Below are 21930 nucleotides of genomic sequence, written 5' to 3' on the forward strand. Positions count from 1 at the left end.
TGAATATAAAAATGCAAGATCTCAGTGTATGGAAAATTTGAATTTAAACTGAGTTTGTGGGTTTTTTCATTTATATTGAAACTTATTTGATTCCTGAAAGTGATAATGAATTTTGGACCTCTTAGCATTCTATATTCCTTTATTCCAGTATTCGTCTCTGCCTATTTCTCCTATCATTTCTACCTCTAATAGAATTTTAATTCATAATAGTTTCCTATTCCCTGCCTATACTTTGGTAGCTTATGATAAAATACCACAGAAATAGTATAGTAATGGACAGAATATAATGAGGAGGAGTGAATCATAATAGGAATTATAATTGACAACTAAGATCCAAGACTTAGAAAAGCTGTCTTTAAATGTGATTTGTGTAACTGGTAGTGAAATTCATTTCAGGTTGATTTTGTATGGCATAAGGGACATCTAGTGGTTATCTAGGTCTCTGCAGACTTACTGAAGGTAACTTAAAGTCCTAGGTTTAAGTACTGGGGCTGAGCACCACCATCACCTTGAAAAACAGCCCCAAGGAAAGAAAGAAGTCTTCCTTGTTGCATAACTCTATTTTGAAGTTAACAAAAGTTAAAGAAACTTGTTTAGAAAAAAAAATTAATTTGAGTCCTAGCATTTCTATGTATATTATTGTGAGTTTGGAAACAATTCTGTTATCAGTTACCTGCCAGCCTGGCATATTTTTTGCTCTCATTTTCTCCACCTCTTCTGCTGATTGCAGAGGGGGCTCTTTGGACCACCTTGAAGAACCATTTGATTAGGGGCTTCATTGGGCTAGAAGCAGAGCTGCTTAACAGGCCAGGACAAGAGTTTGTTATTGCCTCTGATAGGCAGATATCCTTCTTTGGAAGTTGCTTGGCCATCAGGAAATCATACAATTCTGGTCCATATGTATTTGATGTAAATAAATGGGTTTCACATTAAAGGAAGTTGAACTGCAAAGTGCCAGTGTGAACTCGCCTTCTTAGCCCCCAGAGAATCTTTGTAGAACTTGCCTATCGGTCAGCACCTCCTGGGCTAATCTGTCACTATCCATGGTCCTGAACTCATTGCTTCTGTCTTGTGGGCTACATAGAATACTCTCCTCATATACTCCTATTGTTTCCAGCTAATTGTGTTAGACTTCTTGAAAGTTCTGTTTCATTGAATCTTTTTATAGCATTTTCCCCTGTTCTTCTGCCTTTGGGCCTTTTATATAATCTCTTTCTCCAAAAGCCATTTGGCATCTCTATTGTAATCTATCTTCTTTCAGGGTAGCTGGTGGCAGAAGGCTTCATTGTTAGTAATTCATCCTTGCTTTTTGACTCTGGGTACAGAGAATAAAGGCTCTCGGTATTGTTTCAAAATCTCCTTGTGTTTTCTATTACAGTCCAACATACATTGTCATAAAGAAGTGGGCAGAAGTCCCTTAGCATTTTCCCGAATGGGAGGCAGTGTTGGTGCTGAGTATCCTATCTCTTTGAGTATCTTGCTAGACTTTGTGATTGGGTTTTTTTTTGCTGCTTTATCTGTTAGTATTTTATCAAGACACATAAACTAATGACAGCAGCCACTCTTGAGTACAGAACTTTCTATATTGATAAACTTAACATGCAAGTGCATTTACTAAGCATGCACACAAGTGAAAACCAAATATTCAGTGGTTCTATCAAATTCTTTTAACTGTGATACTTTAGCCCCCTACTTTCTTATCTCATCACTTATCATCAAACAGAATGAATATAGAGGCTTCTTTCTGCATTAAAGACCTCATTGATTTAGAGGCATTAGGAAGGAGGCTTTGGGATCTTCTTGTCTGTTGTCCTTCCAATTCTTTTACATCATCCCACAAATATGTACTGACTTTGTATCAGGCACTGGGAGACATAGAAAGAAAGGCACAGTTTCCTCCCATTTGAGTAGCTTCCAGTCTACTGGGGGAATTCAGTTGCACAACATGATAAATTCTATGACAATAGTTAGAATGTGGAGCCCTGGGAGCAGAGAGGAGGAACTCAGATGTAAGTAGGAGTAGAGTGAGTAATACTGTTAGAGGAGGCTTCCCAAAAGAAGTGATATCTAAACTATGCCTCAAATGGTGAGCAATAGTTATTCAGATAGAGAATCCAAGTAAGGCTTATCCTTGGGAGAATTTACTGGAGGAATTACAGAACTCAACAAAGCTGGTAATAGTAAGGTAGGGACTAGGTAAGGAAGAGTCTATTATGTAATGCGTGAAAGTTTGCATTTGATTCTGAAGTTGATAGAGAATCACTGAAGAGTTTAAGTTGGGGGAATGACACGTTATCCTCAGGGAAAATAGTGAGATGATTAGAATCATTTCTAGTCCTTGGAATAAAAATAACAGTAGATTCCTGGTGAATCAGAAAAGCACCTTTTACATTTTGTCACCTTTCCAATCAAACTGCTAAAGGCTTTCTTTCTACTCTAATGGCCCCTTTTTGTTGTTGTTGTTGTTGCAATTACATAGTGTCTATATTTTTAGAGCTATTCATAATCAGGTATCACCTACTCATCTGATCTTAGTTCCTCTGCTTTGTGACATGTCACTTTCACTCTAGTCAGGTTGGTGCCCTCATTAAACATTCTAAGATAGAAGGAAATGTAGGCATTCACTGTTATGTCTGTTTTGTACATAAGTAAATGCAGGAGCTTTGAGAGTACATTTATTGAGCCTCTACTATGTGCTAGGCACTTTGCTAGATAGTGGTCACACATTGGCTACCACATAATCAGAAACACACAGCCTCTCTGTTTATAGAGCTTAGAGTCTACGGGACCATAACAATGCCATTCTTGCAAAGCAGAAGGAAGAAAAATACAATCTGAGTCAAGTTTCTGATCACCAATCTTTGCATGTTCACTAATTGGAGTGACAAATATGTCTCACTCCAATTCTGATACCAAATATATCCTCCCTTTAAGCATTTTTCCCAACATTTTCTAAGCATGTTAGTAGCAGGGATTGTACCTCCTTATGTTCCTTTGTATCCTTTGTGGTCTAGAGCTAAAAGCAAAGTGGTTATTTAACACATTCACATGGATTTTGTTCCCATTATTTTAGTGTAGTCAGTTAATTTACATTAAGTTGGCTTTGTATTAGAGGATAACTAACACAGTGGAGAACGTTAGGGTGGAAAATAGGTTCACCTCAAGTTACTTCTCTCAGTAACTGGTGGTAACTTCCTAGAGGACTGCCTTGAGAGGAATTCTGAGACTCCATCTGGGTTGCATAGGAAAGAGTTGGATAGAATGATATCAGTTAGCAATAATTACCACCTGTGAGGAAAAGTAGAGACACATATATGCCAACAGGGCCCTTGAACATGGGAGAGTTTGCTATCCAGATGTGGCTGAAAAGATCATCTGGCAAACTTTTCTAATTCATCTAGAAACTTTCTGTTCACTATCCATTAACAAAGCCTGTCTTGCAGAAAAATAGCTCATACATGCAAGTTCATGTCTTATTTCTTTGCCTGGGTTTATCTATGTCAAGTCTGTAGTCTGTCTATGCTAAATTCTTCCTTTATTAATTTAGCAGAAGCTTAGTAGATGCTGTGAGGATGATAAAGCCTGAATCAGCAAATCTTATCTCTTGCACTAAACTGAGTCTCTATAGTATCCCATTTATCCCCACATACTTGACTGGCTTGAATTTTTCTCTTAATGCAATATATGAATACACAAGGACACTATGCCTGATCTTGATCAGCCTTTTTAACTGAATAGAATCCTCACAAATTCTTCTTCTTGAATCAAATTTAGACCTTTACTGTGATTGTGTTAAGGGTTGGAAGTCTTTCTCAACTTTTTAGTGTATCCATCAGTAACTGAGCATCAGCCTATAATTATTTCCATTTCACAAAAAAGCCATCAGACAAATATTTGTTTGTCTAAGTCTTTGAGTACAAAGGTAATGCCTGCATTATTAGTAAGGCCCTTGAGCTGGAAACCATAGCTTTTTGATTCATGAGGGCAGAGCAACTGGCCCACATGGCTCTCGTTGACTGAGTATATGTTCAGATGACTGGATGCTTTTTTCAAAATGTGGAAAGGACTAAGAACCTTGATGTCTAATATCAACTTGCCTGGATTTTTTTCTGTCACTCCAGCTTGCCTTATGTCCCTTTTATCTTTTCCTGGGCACTCTTATACAAATGGGACCATAGATCAGAGATTATAAACTGGTCATCCCTCATGAGCTCCCTCTTGCAGATGTTTTGTTTGACCCATGGAATGTTGGATCACTCAGCATTTAAAAAAATTAGATCAACTGTCAACATTTTACTACTGTCTTTTCAAGTCTGAAACTCAGTTCCAATTTTCTACTTACAGTGCTTAGTTTTTATCTTTGGAGAATCCTGACCTCTGTTCACAGAATATAAAGCATAAAAATGGTGGTATCCATAGTATATAGCATTTGGGTGTTTAGGCCTCAGGTTTGGTGTCAGCTGCAGCTCAGCAGGCAGAGTTAGTTCACTGACCCCTGTTAGCAGGACTGTAGATGCAGATGTGGCCCTGGCCATGCCAAATACTTGGCTCTTCTGACTTTGGAAGCTAGGAGGACCATCTGCTGTCACATTTGTGTTTGGACTTCACTGTTGGAGTTTGGTCGTTGGTACATTCTGATAGAAGATATGAATGATAATGAATTCTAAATCCGTGCATATGTATGGTGGGGCCATGTATGTGTGTGTGTGAGAGAGAAAAATAGAAGAGGGAGAGGAAGAAACAAGGAATGGCCACTATTAGGCATTTATATATTATATCTATTTTTGTTTATATATATATATTTATATATATACATTGTTTTTTTCTACTTCAGAGTTTCTTAAATCCAGTCTGTCACTAGTTTGAGCCCTGTCTCTTGAGTTGTCACCTTAGAACTTATCCTCAGAGAAAATCTTTTTTTCCTAAGATTGCTTCATGTCAGGCTATCTTATCTGTTGATTTAGTTCAGATTTTCACAGAAAATAACAAAATTAATAGTTATTTGTAGATAACTATTAGATAACTACCCTTTGTGGAGTGCTTATTATGAAGGGCCAGGAACTTTGTTGAGTATTTCTATATACAACAGTATTATTTATTTCTTACAACCCTGTGAAGTGAGATGTGCTATCCACATTTCTACAGTGAAAGACTCTGAGGCTGAGACAAGTTAACTATTTTGTTCAAGGCCACAGAGCTGGCTCAGATGGAACAGGACTCAACCCACTGCCGTGCTGCTTGAGTCCAACATCTAATTTATTGCAGACATGAGCACTTGTTAAACACCTGTACAACAAGGTGCTGTTTCTGATTTTAAAAGTCATGGTGCATATTTTTAATTTATTGGGTTTTTGAGGTCTGTGAAAAAGATAAGACCTGTGCTTATGTAAAGATAATAAGGTTGAGTGTTTTGAGTGACAAAGGAATAGAGCAGTCAGTTCATAGGGAGGAATTCATAGTAGACCAGAGATACTAGTTGCCCAAAAGACAGAGGGGAAGTGGGGTAGAGAAAGCAGGATGTGTGATTCTGTGGCAACTCTGGAAACAAGATTCTTTCAAAGTGCTTCTTATTTATGTTTTTACCCTGAGTAGGAATGTTACACAATAATAAGATTACCCTGAACATTTATCTAGAAGCTGCACTATCCTGGAAGCTGAAGAGAAAAAGCTCATTTTATTATTTTCTATGTCAATGGATTAAATTTGGGTCGTAGATAAATATACCTTTGTCTTTTGCTTGTAGTATGTAAACTGCTTCACACATAGGTATAAAGCTGAAAGGCTTTATTGGGTGTTCTAGTCAACACTGTTCCATATCAAGGCACCCTGACACTGGCTTCTTGCCATTCTATTTTGTTTAGCCTAGACACTTCAGAGAGTGTCCCCCAGCATCCTGAATTTCAGATGTCCTATGCTGAGCTGCATAAGAGCAACAGTGTTCATGCATCAAGTCATGGACCTATAAATGATGGTCTTAGAAGCTGACCTGGTGGTTTTTATTGAAATTGCCTTCTATGTAGGCCCACAGAGGGTTAAACATGTTTTAAAAACCAGAGAAAAAAAAGCCAGGAGGTATTCTCCTATTCCTGCACAGGAGAAATAGTACAAAGAGGCCATCTGGGCATGCAGGGCACAAGTCCACATCTCCTTGTTCCTTCTAGCTGAAGTGCAGAGGGATTTGGCATTTATGGCAGAATGCATGGAAACATGTTCTCAGGGACCTGAGAACAGAGTGGCCTAGGAAAAGATGGAAGAGAGAGAAAAGCACCTCTCTGTTCTGGGACTATTTCTACCCCTTAGATTTATTCTCATGGACTTGCCATATAATTCCAGGGCCATGGATCAATTTAATGTTCAAGGCACATCATGTAAATTAGAAAAGTCATTCCTTTCCAATCAGGGCATTAGGAAGACAGCCGCATCACTGGCAGACAGTATAAGCATTCTAAGTTTATTAAATGGCAGGATCAGCAAGAACCAGAGTAGTCAGAGAGGGTCTGGAGTAGGTTTGGATGTAGGTCCCGGTAAAGGAGTACCGGGAGAAGAAAATAAAGCATGGTAGTCTGGGAAATGTGGTAAGTAAAGATGCAGATCCCCCCATCCTTGAGCTCGGACAGAAGCTTCTGAGGTGACTCCTGAGCGGGGAAGAATGGGACATACCAAGCATGAAGGGCTTTGCATGTCAGGATGGGGCTGGGTGTGGTTTTATGTTTGACTAAGGGGTTCTTGCTTTATGTGTAAGCATGGGCCACAGGAGAGCCTAGAAACTGACATCACTAGAGCATGGCCCTGCCCCAGTGCAGTCAGAGAGATCTGAATTCAAGTTCCAATTATGACCTGAATGAGCTGTATGATCTTGGGCAAGTATCTATCCCCTTTCTGTAAAATGTGGCTAGTGTTCCGGATTTCACTTGCGTACTTTCTGACATATAGTAGATGCTCAATAGACAGAAACTATTTTTGTTGTATTGTTCCTGTTCTCATATCTTGCTTTATTTCTGATATGGCTTCTGTGTGCTTCTGTATCAGGGATTATGGAGGTGTAGAAGTACAGTTTTTCTGAGAGAGTCTGTCTTAACTCTGAGACTGTGTCCTCGATGGTTTTACTCCCTGGCCCCCTAGGCCTGAGCTACTAGTCCAAATGGCAGTCTTTACAAGGCTGTGTGTGGGATAGTCAGGCCAGCTCATCATTCTTTGTGACTCTGTCTCTGCCTCTCTATCTGTGTGACATGTTCCTTCATGGGGAACTACTTCCATTTGTCTTTAATTGGTCCTTGTTGGGGCAGCTTGTCAGCCAAGGCTTCTCTCTGTCACTTGATGCCACATCTTTCCTAGTTCAGTCATCAGTTGGGGACTTTCCTTTAGCTGAAAGTTTGGCTTTACAGAGAACACTGTACTAGATACTAACTTGCCTTGTAAGGGGGCCTGGCAGGGTCTCTGGCCTCATTTCATTTCCAGGCCATGGAGTAGATAGAGAACCCACCTCCAATAGCTGTTGAGAGAAGTCTGGTTATCTTTGGCCAGCTTGTGGCCCTGATTCTCCCATGTGCCTCTCTAGGAATCTGCATCATAGTTATTCACCTTGGGTCCCAGTCTCAGCTGTGTACCTTTCTCACAGAAGAGCCTTTCTTCACAGTACCTTGTATCCCTTCATTTTTTTTAAGGTTTTATGTATTTATTTTGAGAGAGAGAGACAGAGATTGAGCACATGCAGAAACAGAGAGAGAATTTCAGGTAGACTCCCTGCTGAATGTGGAGCCTGACTCCAGCCTCTATCTCATGACCCTAAGATCATGACCTCAGCTAAGCTCAAGAGTCAGATGCATAACCAACTAAGCCACTTAAGGGCCCCTACCCTGCATCCCTTTAAATGGCTTTTTCTTTTTTCTCTTCTGCCTCCTGTAAGGATGCCTGAGTTTTTTTTATCCATTTATTATTCAGTGGAACCAAGCCTCAGTTTGCTCCCCTGGGATGAGCTATTGTTATACATTAATGATTAATCCTGATAAGCAGGGCAGCCCTGGTGGCCTGGTGGTTTAGTGCTGCCTACAGCCGGGGATGTAATCCTGGAGACCTGGGATCGAGTCCCACGTCAGGCTTCCTGCATGGAGCCTGCTTCTTCCTCTGCCTCTCTCTCTCTCTCTGAATAAATAAATAAATCTTTTAAAAAATCCTAATAAGCAGTTCTAGTCATAGGCATTTAACCATATACAGAGAAAGTCAAAGTTTGTTTATGACAAAGAGATCTCCCATGCCAGGGCACAGTTGTGGGGTTAGCAAAGAGAAGTTGCCAGTCATTAAACTTTGTTTCTTTTCTGGTTCACTGGAGTGATTGATTGCCTAAGTATCTTTCAGTACTTCCCCTTTCACACCATTAGTCCGGTAGTGCTAAGATGAAAAATTCCGGAGCTGAACTTGCACAATTTTCTATGTAATGTGAAAGATGAGCTTCACAGATGCTGCTTAGTGGGAACTCCCTCAGAGTTTCCACAGTGGTAAAGCACGTGGACATGAGAGTCCAACTCCTTGGGTTCAAGGTCTGCTCTGCCAGTTATCAGTTGTTGTGACTGTGAACTAGATCCTTAACTACTTTCCACATTTGTTTCTCCATTTTTAAAAGGGAGGAATGATGGTAGGTGTCTCAAATGGACGTTGTCAGGTTCTAATGGGATGGTAGGCTTTAGATCTTTAGCATGGTGTCTGGTAGTAGGTGCTCAGTAAATACTAGTATCATTTTCGGCATTACTGACTGTGGTTAGGCCTATTATCAAGGTCATAGAATAGGTGAGGCATTTTCAATTCTTTGTCGTTAGTTATCTATTAAAAGGCCAACAGTTCTGCTCTATTCTCACCTGGTGATGGGGAAGAGAAGGGAAAAAATTCTATAGCTGGATGTTAGGGATTAAATAATATGCACTGGAATGATCCATCCAGTTACCTTTTATCACTGAGATGGATTGTAAGACTTATTTTAGTATTTAAGTTTTGTTATTTTGCTGAAAATGGAGATAATCATATGACCCTTTTGGGGGGCCATAGGAAGGATGAAATGAGACTAACATAACAGCTACAATGCCTATCCCCAAAGTGGCTGAGATTTCTTTGCCTTACTCTGTGCCATTCTCAGTGGTTGACATGTTTTAATTCATTTCATCCTTGCAAAGTAGTTTACTCCTGTGTTCCCATTTTTAAAGGAGAAGAGAGATCCGGATAAGTTAAACAACTCTGTCAAGGTCACACAGCTCCTAGGTAGTGGATGTAGGATTTGAGCCTAAATCCTGATACTGATTTAGATTTGAATAAGATAATGTAAACCACATAACAAAATCATTGCCATATAGAATACTATAATGTTAGCCCCTTTCCGGGATCCCTGGGTGGCGCAGCGGTTTAACGCCTGCCTTTGGCCCAGGGCGCGATCCTGGAGACCCGGGATCGAGTCCCATGCCTGGCTCCCAGTGCATGGAGCCTGCTTCTCCCTCTGCCTGTGTCTCTGCCTCTCTCTCTCTCTCTGTGTGTGTGACTATCATAAAAAAATAAAAATTAAAAAAAATAATGTTAGCCCCTTTCCCTTTCATTTTTTTCCTGTTTATTGGAAAGATGTGATGTTACTTAGAGATCAGAGGATGGAGACCCATCCCAGGGCACTGAAATCAAAATTCAGTTCTAGTAACAGTAAAACCTCTTTGAAATTCTAATTTTGGGGAATATCATTAATCCCTGCTTTTACGTGGATTACACCAGGTTTCGAAAGTCATAATAGTTTTTTTTTTTTGAGTGTTTTAGGATGTTTTATTCTCCCACCATATATATAGAGGGCACCCACAATGTGTGGAAAACATAGATCTCTTTCCCTACTGACTCTCAACACTGCATCATTTTCTTTAAGTGATACATGTGCACAGCGAGGAAAAAAAAATCAAACAATACAACAGGGTACTATGAAAAGTCAGTCTTCCTCCCATTCTTGAATATTAATTTGACAGATCCACTCCCTGGTGACAGTTTTATAGTTTCCCGTGTTTCCTTCTGAAGACGTTTTGTGCATTTACGAGCATATATACATATAACGTAAATGCCCTCCAAAAAAGACACACACATATACTGAACACAATAATAGCTTAGTGCGTACTTTAATGCTTCTTGCTAGTTTCACTTACCAATATTTCTTGGAGAGCAGCCATGTCAAAACCAGAGCACTACCTTGCTTTTAAGGACTGGGTAACTATCTGCCGTAAGCATGTGTTATTGATGGTCTGTTATTGATGGTCATTTAGGTTGTTTCTGGTCTTTTCCTAAGAACACTTCACTAAATATCTGTGTATTTAAATGTTAGTATTTGTGCAACTCAGTCTCTCTTGATTTTTACTTGCAAGCTGATATTGTATAACTCTCTGACAACACAAAAAATTGGCTAGAAGGAGACAACATAAAAGGAATAAAATAGAAATGTGGGGCTTATTCAGGGCTTATGTGCACCTAAGAGGTCTCTTCAGATGCTGTTTCAAATGCTGTATCTCACGTTTCTCATATTGTTTCAGATATATTGTGTCCTGAAGCTTCTGCTTGGGCCTTTTTCCCGGGTGCCCAGTGAGCAATGACTGGTAACTGCTTTCAAGATTGATTCATATGGCACTTGTTTGGCTTTTGACAGGTTGTTTATAAGAATAATGACATCCGTCTGGAGCTGTCTCGCCTGGCCCGGATCGGGGATACCAAGATGAAAATCTATGGTGAAGTTGTATTCAAGTGTGAGAATGTGGCCACCCTGGACCCCATCAACTTCGAGACGCCAGAGGCATATATCAGTTTGCCCAAGTGGAACACCAAACGCATGGGTTCCATCTCCTTTGACTTCCGCACCACTGAGCCCAATGGCCTGATCCTATTCACTCATGGCAAGCCCCAAGAGAGGAAGGATGCTCGGAGCCAGAAGAACACCAAGGTGGATTTCTTTGCTGTAGAACTCCTCGATGGCAACTTGTACCTACTGCTTGACATGGGCTCAGGCACCATCAAAGTGAAGGCCACTCAGAAGAAAGCCAATGATGGGGAATGGTACCATGTGGACATTCAGCGAGATGGCAGATCAGGTAGGAAGAGGCACGGCTGTGATTGAGAAGAGAGAGGAAAGCTGCAGCCTTTCAGTCTGTTTCCCAGCTTTATATTTTTTTTATTTTAGTGTTGGCACTTGCATGCATGTTTGACTCTTTGCTGTTCTCTTTAATGGTCGTTGTAAGATTATGTTTCTGAACAAGATATTTGTCTTGTCAATCGTTTATGGGGTCCTCCTCTCATGACTCACGACACAGCTATCTCAGTAACAGCTCCAAGGCCCTGGAACCAAGCATGGTTTTACAAGTAGAATTTCCACTGCTACCAGAGAGGCTGTCATGTCACTGGTGTGATTATTTTTTTCCCTCCTTTTCCTCTTCTCTTTTTTCTCATCACCGTGGAAACCCAATTGTGACATCACAGATGCTGTGATTACTCTGTAGGATAAGCTTCACTATGTAAGAGTTTATGCAATGCTACACCCTTCAATAATTGGCAAGAGTCATGTTGCAGGGAGAAATTATGACAAGAAAGGAAAAGGCAAATTGATTTTTCCTAAAGTCATGTTCAATTTAAAGCCTTCCTTTGGTGTGAGAGCCTATATTTCACTCTTTGCTCAGACCTCACTAACTCTCCCTTCCTCTTCATAACCTTTTACATTTGGTTTAAATGGCTTTGTTTGTTTCTGCAGCCGCAGATCAAACAAGCTAGCCCCAGGCAGTACATAGCTACTGTGGAATAGTAACAAAGAGAGAGAGAGAGACAGAGAGACAGAGAGACAGAGAGAGAGAGAGAGAGAGAGAGAAACCACACACACAAATAGAGTCTGGAGCTTTTGAATGCCTGAACAGTCTGCCTAGCTTTCTCTGGACCATGTGGCAATGAAGGTCACATTCTGTGCCATCAGCAAGGGCATTTCACCTGGAGTGATAACTAGAGTATTTGGATTTCACACCAATTTCCTGATTCTCCATTTAGGTGGTGTTATACTCAAGAAGAAGAGTCTTGGTTATATTTGCTGTATTTTTAAGGATTCTCTTTCCTGGGAAACACAAAAAGTCTTTCACTTGGACATTTTCATGTAGGCGCAGTTGGCCAATAATAGAAAGCAATAGGTTCCCTCAAAAGGCTGCAGCCAGGAATGGCTCAGTTTTCAGGGGATGACTTTTCTGCATAATTCCACAGCCAGAGGGATGACGGAGATGAGCAATGTTGCCTTTAGGAGGAGCTGGATGGGTTCTGTGGAGAGGGCAGACGGGTGGCAGATTGCAGCCCTGGATGGTTTAGTGCCCAGCAGGATGCTTTATTGATCGTCTAAAATCTAATCAGAACCAAGAGGCTTCAAACTAAATGTGCTTGTTGAGTAAGAATGAACAGTTTTTGCTTTTTTAACAGAAAAAGACACAAAAACCCTAAATTCTCTGGAGGCCAAATTTTTTTCTTTCTCTTTCTAAATTTACCCATATAATGTCAGCAGGGGCAGAGTCAGGAAGCTATCCTAAAATTATAAGGGGAACACTTCTGTTGGTGTGAGGACCATGTGTTTTGGGTCTCTGGAGTTCCATTATGGTTGATGGGTGTCACGATCGGCTAACCTAGACCTGATGCAGCTTAAAGGTCACCTATCTGTCCCAGGCAGCCTAGAGCTCATGGAATTGCTGTATGTTTACTTCTGTTTATTCTCAGCACCTATTGCTTTTTCAAGTGGGGCAATTGTTTGTTAGAACCATCAGTGGACCCATCTTTGACAGGTATGTCTGGATTTCAGAAGCCTTGAATTTCATCTCTGGGATCTATAGCTTAGGCCAATCCTGATAAATTTGATCAGAACCTATTGTAATTTCCTGAGTAAACAAATAATTGTCCCATGAAAGCAGCATAACAAATTTTAATATGATTCGTTAAACTTCATTTCTTCATGAGGGTATTTTGTGGTGTGTTTTGGTTCTGAACCTGTACCAGAAATGGATAGTTATATAAACATCTGCATATGCAAATATGGTGCCTCCTTCCCTCCTCATCCTGAAGAATGACATGGGAGAAGTATGGTGATCACTCCCCCAGTTGGGGAACTGATTCTTGAAACTTGACTAAGTACGTTCAAAACAGTTGTGATCACACACTCTGAGGACAGATTTCCCTCGAGATGTATTTATGGCTCCAACATTGAAATCCGCCCTGGTGTTATCCTTATGTGGCAATAGCTGCTCCTCCAGGTTGGGGATCAAGCAGCTCTGTGGGCTTGTGGAGGGTAGAGAAAGCAAGCAGTGCAAGAGAAAAGGAGACACAAACCTCAGCTTCCTCATTTGTGAAATAGCACACCTGTTACCTCCCTCCCTCCCAAGACTGTTCTGAGGATCAAGTCCAGAAAAGCACATACTGTACTTAAAATGGTGACCAGGACATAATTATTGTCATGTAGGTTTCTAACATTTTAAAACCAAAAATGCAAAGCTTGTTTCTCTAGGGGAAAACTTCAAGGCTGGAGTAGGGGAAGCATGTTGTTGGCATAACCTGCCCAGAGGCCCCTAATGCTGGCTTTGTAATTTAGAGTGTACTTCACACTCTTGATCCTATTTGATCCTCTTGGCCCTTCAGGCCATCCCTTCCATAGCCCAGGGGATTGAGACTTAGGCAGAAGTGAAGGCTGCCTGATGGATGGCAAGACCTAGGTATCTTGGTACCAATAAAGCACTTTAGGAATACTAAATAAATTTTAAAATTTCTAGCATGATGTTTAGATATCGCCTTGGTTTTACAATTTCCTTGATTTTATAGCTTAACAAAATGGACTGTAAAGTGGCTCAGGGGTTGGCCTAGGGTCAGAAGGCCATTTAAGACTAGCATCCCAGTCCCAAGTTCCCAGGCCAGACTCTAGGTTTGCACAGTCTCGTTGATGGGTCCATGACTCTACTACTGCTGAGCCCGGTCTGCCTTTCTGATCCCGTCTGTGCCTGTCCCTCTTGCCTGCCCACTCTAGCCACACTCTGACTCACCCCAGGACCTTTTTTTTTAATAATAAATTTATTTTTTATTGGTGTTCAATTTGCCAACATATAGAATAACACCCAGTGCTCATCCCGTCAAGTGCCCACCACCCATTACCCCAGGACCTTTATAGGTGCCATTCCCCGTACCTGGCATATTCTTCCCCCTGACTTGGCATGATTGGGTCCTTTACAACATTGTGGTTTTAGAATACCTGTCACTTACCTGGAGAGGCCTTCATGGACAGTACATTCTAAAGTAGGGCCCACAGGTTGCTGCCACAGCACCCATTTTACTCTTTTCCTAGTGCCTACCGATACTTAATTTCTCTTATTTATTGAGTCATTTGTTTGTTTTCTGCCTCTCTGCTCTGGAGTATCAGTGCCACAAAAGCAGAGACGTACCTGTCAAGTTCATCTCTGTCTACAAGCATACCAGAGATACAATGGGTGTGCAGTATATATTTGTTAAATGAATAAACAAACATGTTCTGTAAATTTTCCAAGGCAATGCTCCAGGTATTCACTGACAGGGCTGGTAGCTAATGGCAGCATAGAGGGTATTAGTGCATGGGGGGGGGGGGTTCCACTCTTTTTGGGTGTGACGTGAATGATGAAGACCCAAGCAAGCAGAACCCTTACTCTGTCCCAAACTCCTAGGAGCACTTTATATATGTGAAGTTATTTAATTATCACACCAGTCCATGAGGTGGGGACAGCTATCTTCCCATTTCCAGATGAGGACACTGGGGCCCTGGCAGGTGGAATCAGTTCTTCAGGGCTACATAGCTAGGACCTGGTAGAGCCGAGATTTATTAAACACAGGCAGCACCTATGCTGCTCTCAAGCTGTTTGGTACATGACCTTCCAGCCGAGACTCTGTAGAGAACAGATATCACATTAGGTGTTGGTTCACTGAGATGGTCCTGGATCCTCCTATCAGTGAGAGTGTCTTACCTGCAAGGACTGGAACCAGATGGCCTAACATTTTCCTTTCTACTGTCTTGAAGCGTTTGATTCCCCTGCTTGCATTGTTCTCACCTGACCAGGCACCACTAGTCTCTGAACTCACCTCATTTTGTTCATCAACTGGCAGCCTCACCTGTGATGAGGGCTGTGCGCTCACTCTGTTTCCATCCTTCCCTCCCAGGTACCATATCAGTGAACAGCAGGCGCACGCCATTCACCGCCAGCGGGGAGAGCGAGATCCTGGACCTGGAGGGGGACATGTACCTGGGCGGGCTGCCTGAGAACCGAGCTGGCCTCATCCTCCCCACAGAGCTCTGGACTGCCATGCTCAACTACGGCTACGTGGGCTGCATCCGTGACCTGTTCATCGACGGGCGCAGCAAGAACATCCGGCAGCTGGCGGAGATGCAGAACGCAGCAGGCGTCAAGTCCTCCTGTTCACGGATGAGCGCCAAGCAGTGCGACAGCTACCCCTGCAAGAACAACGCTGTGTGCAAGGACGGCTGGAACCGCTTCATCTGTGACTGCACAGGCACCGGGCACTGGGGAAGGACCTGTGAGAGGGGTGAGCTGGCCCCCGTGGGTGGCATGCAGAGTCCCTGGGGGTGCGTGCTGTGTGATAGCTGTGTCCCCTACATAGACCTATACCCCTGCTTTCTCTCTTCTACAGAAACATTTCCTTCTGCTCCCTGCTTTCCAGATTATACCCTTTCTGGTTCTGGATGCATGAATTTGTTTTACCAGGATTGGATCCCAGAAAGGGCAAACTTTAGGATAAGATTACCTTTAGGGATATTATATATCCATATATATATATATATATTACTTTTAGGATATATAATATAGAATATTACCTTTAGGATAAATATTACCAAGATCATGATACTTTTTCAATTAAGTATGAGACATTGTCCATCCAAAGTGGGTGAATACTTCCCTTTTGGGTTTCTGTGTGGGCTAACAAACTGGTTGTTTTCATTTATTCATTTAACTCAGGCTGTTTGGAGCTTTCTATATGCTAGCTCTTGGATTAGGCTTTTAAAATACAGGACTTGGGCTGCCTGGGTAGGTCAATCGCTTAAATGTCTGCCTTAAGCTGAGCTCATGATCCTGGGGTCCTGGGATCAAGCCCCATATCAGGTCCCCTGCTCAGAGGGGAGCCTGCTTTTTCCTCTCCTGCCTGCTGCTCCTGCTGCTTGTGCTCTCTCTCTCTCTCTCTCTCTGACAAATAAATAAATAAAATCTTTAAAAAAATGAAAATATACTACTGAACAAGGTAGACCCAGGCATGTTCTTATGGAGCTGCTGCCTGGTGGAATATTTATCATTAAATAAATAATTACAAACATGATGAGGTTTTTAAGAGGCAGTGTGATGTATTGGTTAAGAATATGAACTCTGGAGCTAGGCTGCTTGAGAAATCTGACCCTTAAGGAGTGATGTGACCTTTATCAAGATAATCAATATCTTGATTACCCTCACTTGATTTCCTCATCTGTAAAATAGGGATAATCAGGTACCTACCTCAGAAGGAATTGGTGATGATGTAAGGAGTTAGTAGGTTCCCAGACATCGACTTAATAAATGTTAGTGATTGCTACAGTTGTAATTATTGTCATAAACATCATTAGAGGGAAAACAAGTTTCGGAGGCCTCTGAAGGGGGACTCCATATACTGTAGAGGCTCATAGAAAGCTGATACCAAGAATATGCAATCTGAGTCTTGAAACAGAAGTAGGAATTAGTTTGGCAAAGAAGTTGGAGGAAAGGATGTGTCTTAGAAAAGAAAGAATGTGTCAAGGGACAGAGAGATAAGAAACCATGGCACAGTTGGGGAACTGAATGAAGTCCAGAAAGAACTCTAGTGTGGTGTAAGGTGGGGGGAAGGGCATGAGAGGTGGCTAAGGTGGAGGGGAGTGAACAGGTCAGGATGCTGGCCTTTCCATTCACTGCACTAGCATCTTACAACAGCACTGAATTTACAGTTTGGGTGAAAGGCAGACATAAAGGTAAAAAGAAGTAGCATCAAGACAAAAAGATTCTGGTCTATAAGCTATGTCCAATTCCAGGTTGGTTTAGTCTTTTACATCCAGGAATGCTGCTCCATCCACCATAACCCCATCAACCTGGGCACTCAGTTTACTATTTTCTCTGATTTTGTTCTATAAATATTAGCCCTAAACTTTTATATGCCAAGTTTACAGACTTCAAGCTGGCTGTCCATAGGTTGTCAGCCTCTATTTTATATGACAGGATAATTTACATAGATATCAAGTGTTTGCTGAGGGCATAGCTGTAGGGCTTTAAAGATACTGAATATGCAACAGACATAATTCTTGCTCTCAAGAAGTCTATCATTTCTTTATCTGAGGAGTTGAGACGTCAGTAATAAAATGCATGCAAGGCAGGAGCATGAACAGTAATAAAATGATACAAGGCAGCAGCATGAGCACTGTTGGTGGACCAGACTGGAAGGACATGGAGATTCAAGGAAGAAAATACTTTCTTGAGGAAGGACCTGCAAGGTCTTATCCCTAAAAGACTACCAGTGGCCAGAATTATCCAATATGAGAAGTCTGGGGATGAGGAGGAGTCCTGAAACAAGCCAGGAACAGTGGCTGGATGACCAAGCAAAGATGTTTTCAAGGATTGGTTTTTGTGAGATCAAGTGTATAATTAGTTAAGGGGTGTTTCAGGAGAACTGCAGAGCTTTTTTACAGCTGGATCAAAAACAGAGCACAGAACATTGGGGCGAAGGAGGAGCATAGAACTTTCTTGGAGCTCATGGAATGTAAATTCAGAGTCACTGAATTTTCAAAGCTGCAGAATAGGAGCTAAGGTGAGGAAGTAGCCATCTGGAACACAAGTGGGCCACATGGAGCTGGTTAGTCTGTCAAGCTTCTAGACTTTTTCCAAATGTCGTTGTAGGGTAGACTACCCTGGTACTGGTTTGAGGAAATAGAGCCTTTGACCTCTGAGGTGAGAGAAACAGTTTTGATGTAAGCCATACTTTATAGATCTTCCACTACCTTTGAAGTAGTATAAGAACCAAAGATCACATCAACCCTCTCACTTCTTCCCCTTGGGTCTCTTCCTGACTCATGGGCCTTGAGACTCTGAAGATAGGCAGCAATGACTGTTAGCCATCTGTGCACCATGTCTCTGAGCTCACCTAGTCCAAGGGCAGATCAGTGGGAGTTGGTCCAAGATTTGCCAAGTACACTGAAAGTCACTGCACCTTTTATGTTGTCACTTCTGACTGGTCATTAAGAGGCAGCTGATTGGGGATATATGAGGGACAATTATTCCTAGTACAGTTGAGCCAACTCATCCATTCTGGCCAAATGAGAAGGAACATAGCAAATTTAAGACATTTGATCTATACATCACTCAAATCCCAGACGGTTCAACTGATTGTTTTGTTCCCCTGCTAATTGTTTTTTGGCTCTGTATTGTTTCTGACACCATGTTCAGAATGAATCACTGGAGTGTAAAAATGATAGGACTCCACTTACCAGCAGAGAAAAGAGAGTTTCCCAATGACATTTTTTTTTCTTTATGGAAACTGATTTCTCAGTGGAGATACTTTGGGTATCTTTTATTCATTTTTTTTGTACATGATGCAGGCATTTATTGAAACCCTAGTGTGTTACAGGCACTGTGTTAGATGCTGGAAATGCTAAACCAATGCATTTTGATGAAGGAATATATAGTCCTTCCAGGAAAACAACAGGAAATGTGCTAACATGTGGTATATATCTATAGGGGAACAGTAGGGCAAACAAATGGGAGAGCCCATATCTATGTAGGGGAATAATGGTTGGGACAGGGCACTTGAGGTTTCTTGGGTTGTCTTGTCTCCTATTTCTAGCAAAACTCTGACCTCTCTCTACCTCTGACCCTGTAGGGACTTTTAAAGAATGGTGAAGGAAAAATATTTGTTAAAATCCTTTATGTAAGGAGCATGACCCCCTTGGGATCCAGGAATGCTGCTCCATCCACCATAACCCCATCAACCTGGGCACTCAGTTTACTATTTTCTCTGATTTTGTTCTATAAATATTAGCCCTAAACTTAGAAATGATCATTTGCACTAAATGTAATAAGATTAAGACAATTTCTAGGGTAGTGTGTCCCATCCAGCCCAACCTATGTCTTATACTTGGACTTTGTAGTGGGGTTGGTCCCTTGGTATCCCTGGTCCCACAACAGGAACAGTAGGATTAGAGAAACATTTGTTTATATAAAACAAAGAAAGCATAGGTGGGATGCTAAAACTGGTATTCAGAGGAAGTAGAGTTGGGGATAGCTCAGGTAACACACCAGATCAAAAGAGTCCAAGAACTCAAGCAAAGTGACCAAGCAGATCAGTCTTTGGGGCAATTCCCAGATCAAAGCTGTCTACCAGACACAAGGGAATAAGGCAAGGGACCTAGGAAATATATGAATATATGAGATTAAAGCTAATTTGCAGGAGTGTCTTTCTCTTATAGTAAAAATGGTTGACTCTTACCTGTACCCTCATGAGAGTACTTCTACTGCCTGTGAAGATAGCAACGGTAAAACCTGACATTTAATAATTGGCTGGATGTTGCATTTAGATTGTTTCAGGATGATCTGATACTATTCTAAGAAGATGTAGATATATTTTTGCATCCCAATTGTTCAGCTGTAGCTATTTTGGATTTTTTATTCATAGTGATGTGGGAGATGTCTGTCTCCATGGCCTAAAAAGCAAAGGCCTATTTTAGCTGTTTAATGCCATTCAGTTTGGTTGAAATACTCCAGTCTGCTGGAAGATCATTTGCCCTCCTATTGTGAAGTCCTATTGTACAGAGGAGGCATTTTAGCTTGTCTGTCTTAAGAAGATATGATCAGTTGACATGGAACAACCAAGGCACCTTCTTGTCAGTTTGGCCAGACTTTTTCATTCTATTGGTGGGAGCCAAGCATCAATAGCCAAGACTATGATTTGATTTGTTTGTGGACCATCAAGCTTCAATTTAATGAGGCCATTGAAGATGCTATCCTCTCTCCTGGATGGCTTTCATTGAATGTATGCCATCTTTTATTTAGCCCGCAAGAAAGTAGGATTCAGCACAAGTCCATTCCTATGGCAAGAAAAATGACCTATAGTACAATACTTACAGTTGGGGTGGCCTCATGGTTATTGGTATGAATTTTAGGGTCAGATAGATCTGGTTTCTGTGCTGGTTCTGACACTTACTAGCCAGGTGATGTACAACCAATTTCTCTCTTATTTCTTTTAAGCCTCAGGTTTTTTTTTTTAATTTTAATTTATTTATGATAGTCACACAGAGAGAGAGAGAGAGAGAGAGAGAGAGAGAGAGGCAGAGACATAGGCAGAGGGAGAAGCAGGCTCCATGCACCGGGAGCCTGACGTGGGATTTGATCCCGGGTCTCCAGGATCGTGCCCTGGGCCAAAGGCAGGCACCAAATTGCTGCACCACCCAGGGATCCCTAGCCTCAGGTTTTTTTATCTTTAAAATGGGGACACTAATATTTTCTGGGTAAAGTCCTTTTGGTTGCAAGCTACAGAATTGACTGTGTCTAATAGAGTCAAGGAAGGAGATTTACTGAATGATTACCTAGAAAAGTACTGATCAAATGAGGATTCACTAAGTACATTTTTAAAAGGGAAGCAGGAGAGCTCTGGGAATCCCAAGGCACTGCAATTGAAGTGATTCATCTCTTCTGACCTCCAGATTCTGAATTTTTCTATCTAGCAGTTACATTTTTTGCAAAAAAAAAAAAGAAAGAAAGAAACTGGCCCAATTTCATTTGTCTGTCTTTCCTTCCATGAATCAGCTCTGTCCAGATGGGTGGTCACCCAGCATACATATGAAGGATCACCCAGATGTGCACACACCTGTGTGTATGTGTGTGTGTGTGTGTGTGTGTGTGTGTGTATAAATAAAATGTTACTGAATCATTTTCTTAGTGCTCTTTCTTGGCTAAGCTCAGCATAGCCTGACCAATAAGGCCATATCCTGTTATAGATATCCAGCCATGTGGAACTGTTTCCATTTGATAAAGGAAAACATTTCCTGGAATCGTGGAAACTTGGTGCCTTTGAGAATATTAATTTTGCACAACCAAGAGAATGTGATGAGAGGGTAAATCTGCTCTTCTCACTGGTTCCTGGGATTCCATTCATCTGATATAAACACCAGCTGAAAACCAAGAATACAGATATTTTGAGTTTTCTCAAGTGACTCTTGTTCCAATAGGAAAAGAGTGCAGACAGCAGCTGCTCCCCTTCCAGCTCAGGGACTTCCCTTTCAGTCAACCCTCTGAATGCTGCTATGTGCTCCTGGAGTAGCAGCAGCACCTTCTGGCTAGGAACCTTATGCCACCTTTAAATGAGACAGGAATGTGTCATTTGGATGCCACAAGGAAATTATGGCATCAGAAATAGTAGAGTTGGTAGGTACTGTTGAAGTTTCCTGTACCTAATCCTTGTTTCAGTAGGTGAGGCATTGGAAACATCACTTTAATTTGGAGTAGTTGTAGAATGATTAAAATTCATGATTCCTGACTCTTAATCTATTGTACTTTCTATTACATTGAAAAGCCTTTCCATCCCAACCTCTGAGACAGGTTAGGTTGTAAGGCCCTTGAGGGAAAAACAATGCATTAAATGCCTCTATTGCCTCCTAGTCTTGAGTACTGTGCTGTACACATACTATGTGGTCATTAACTGTTGGAAGGCCCCAATCCTCAGCCCTCGGTCTCCTGTTAGTCTGCACACTCCCCTTGGTGTCCTCATCCAATGCCATGGTGTTGAAGGTCATTTATATGTTAGTAACTCCCAAATCCAGGATATCTAGCCTGGAATTCCCTGGAATCCCATATTTCCATATCCAGTTGTCTACTTGAAATATCCATTTAAATTCTG

At 41.5% G+C, this 21930-nt stretch overlaps 1 protein-coding gene across 45 annotated transcripts in view; it reads left to right on the forward strand.

Annotated features, from left to right (window-relative positions):
- NRXN3 (neurexin 3) overlaps positions 1–21930 on the forward strand; it is a 1525926-nt gene that overhangs the window by 491992 nt on the left and 1012004 nt on the right. For all 45 annotated transcript variants that reach the window (XM_072762116.1, XM_072762119.1, XM_072762122.1 and 42 more), the window contains 2 exons: positions 10655–11093; positions 15193–15576. In XM_072762116.1, coding sequence (XP_072618217.1) covers positions 10655–11093; positions 15193–15576 — 823 coding nt within the window. The remainder of the gene's footprint in view (positions 1–10654; positions 11094–15192; positions 15577–21930) is intronic.

Source organism: Vulpes vulpes, chromosome 6, assembly GCF_048418805.1.
Source record: "Vulpes vulpes isolate BD-2025 chromosome 6, VulVul3, whole genome shotgun sequence".
Lineage (NCBI taxonomy): Eukaryota > Metazoa > Chordata > Mammalia > Carnivora > Canidae > Vulpes > Vulpes vulpes.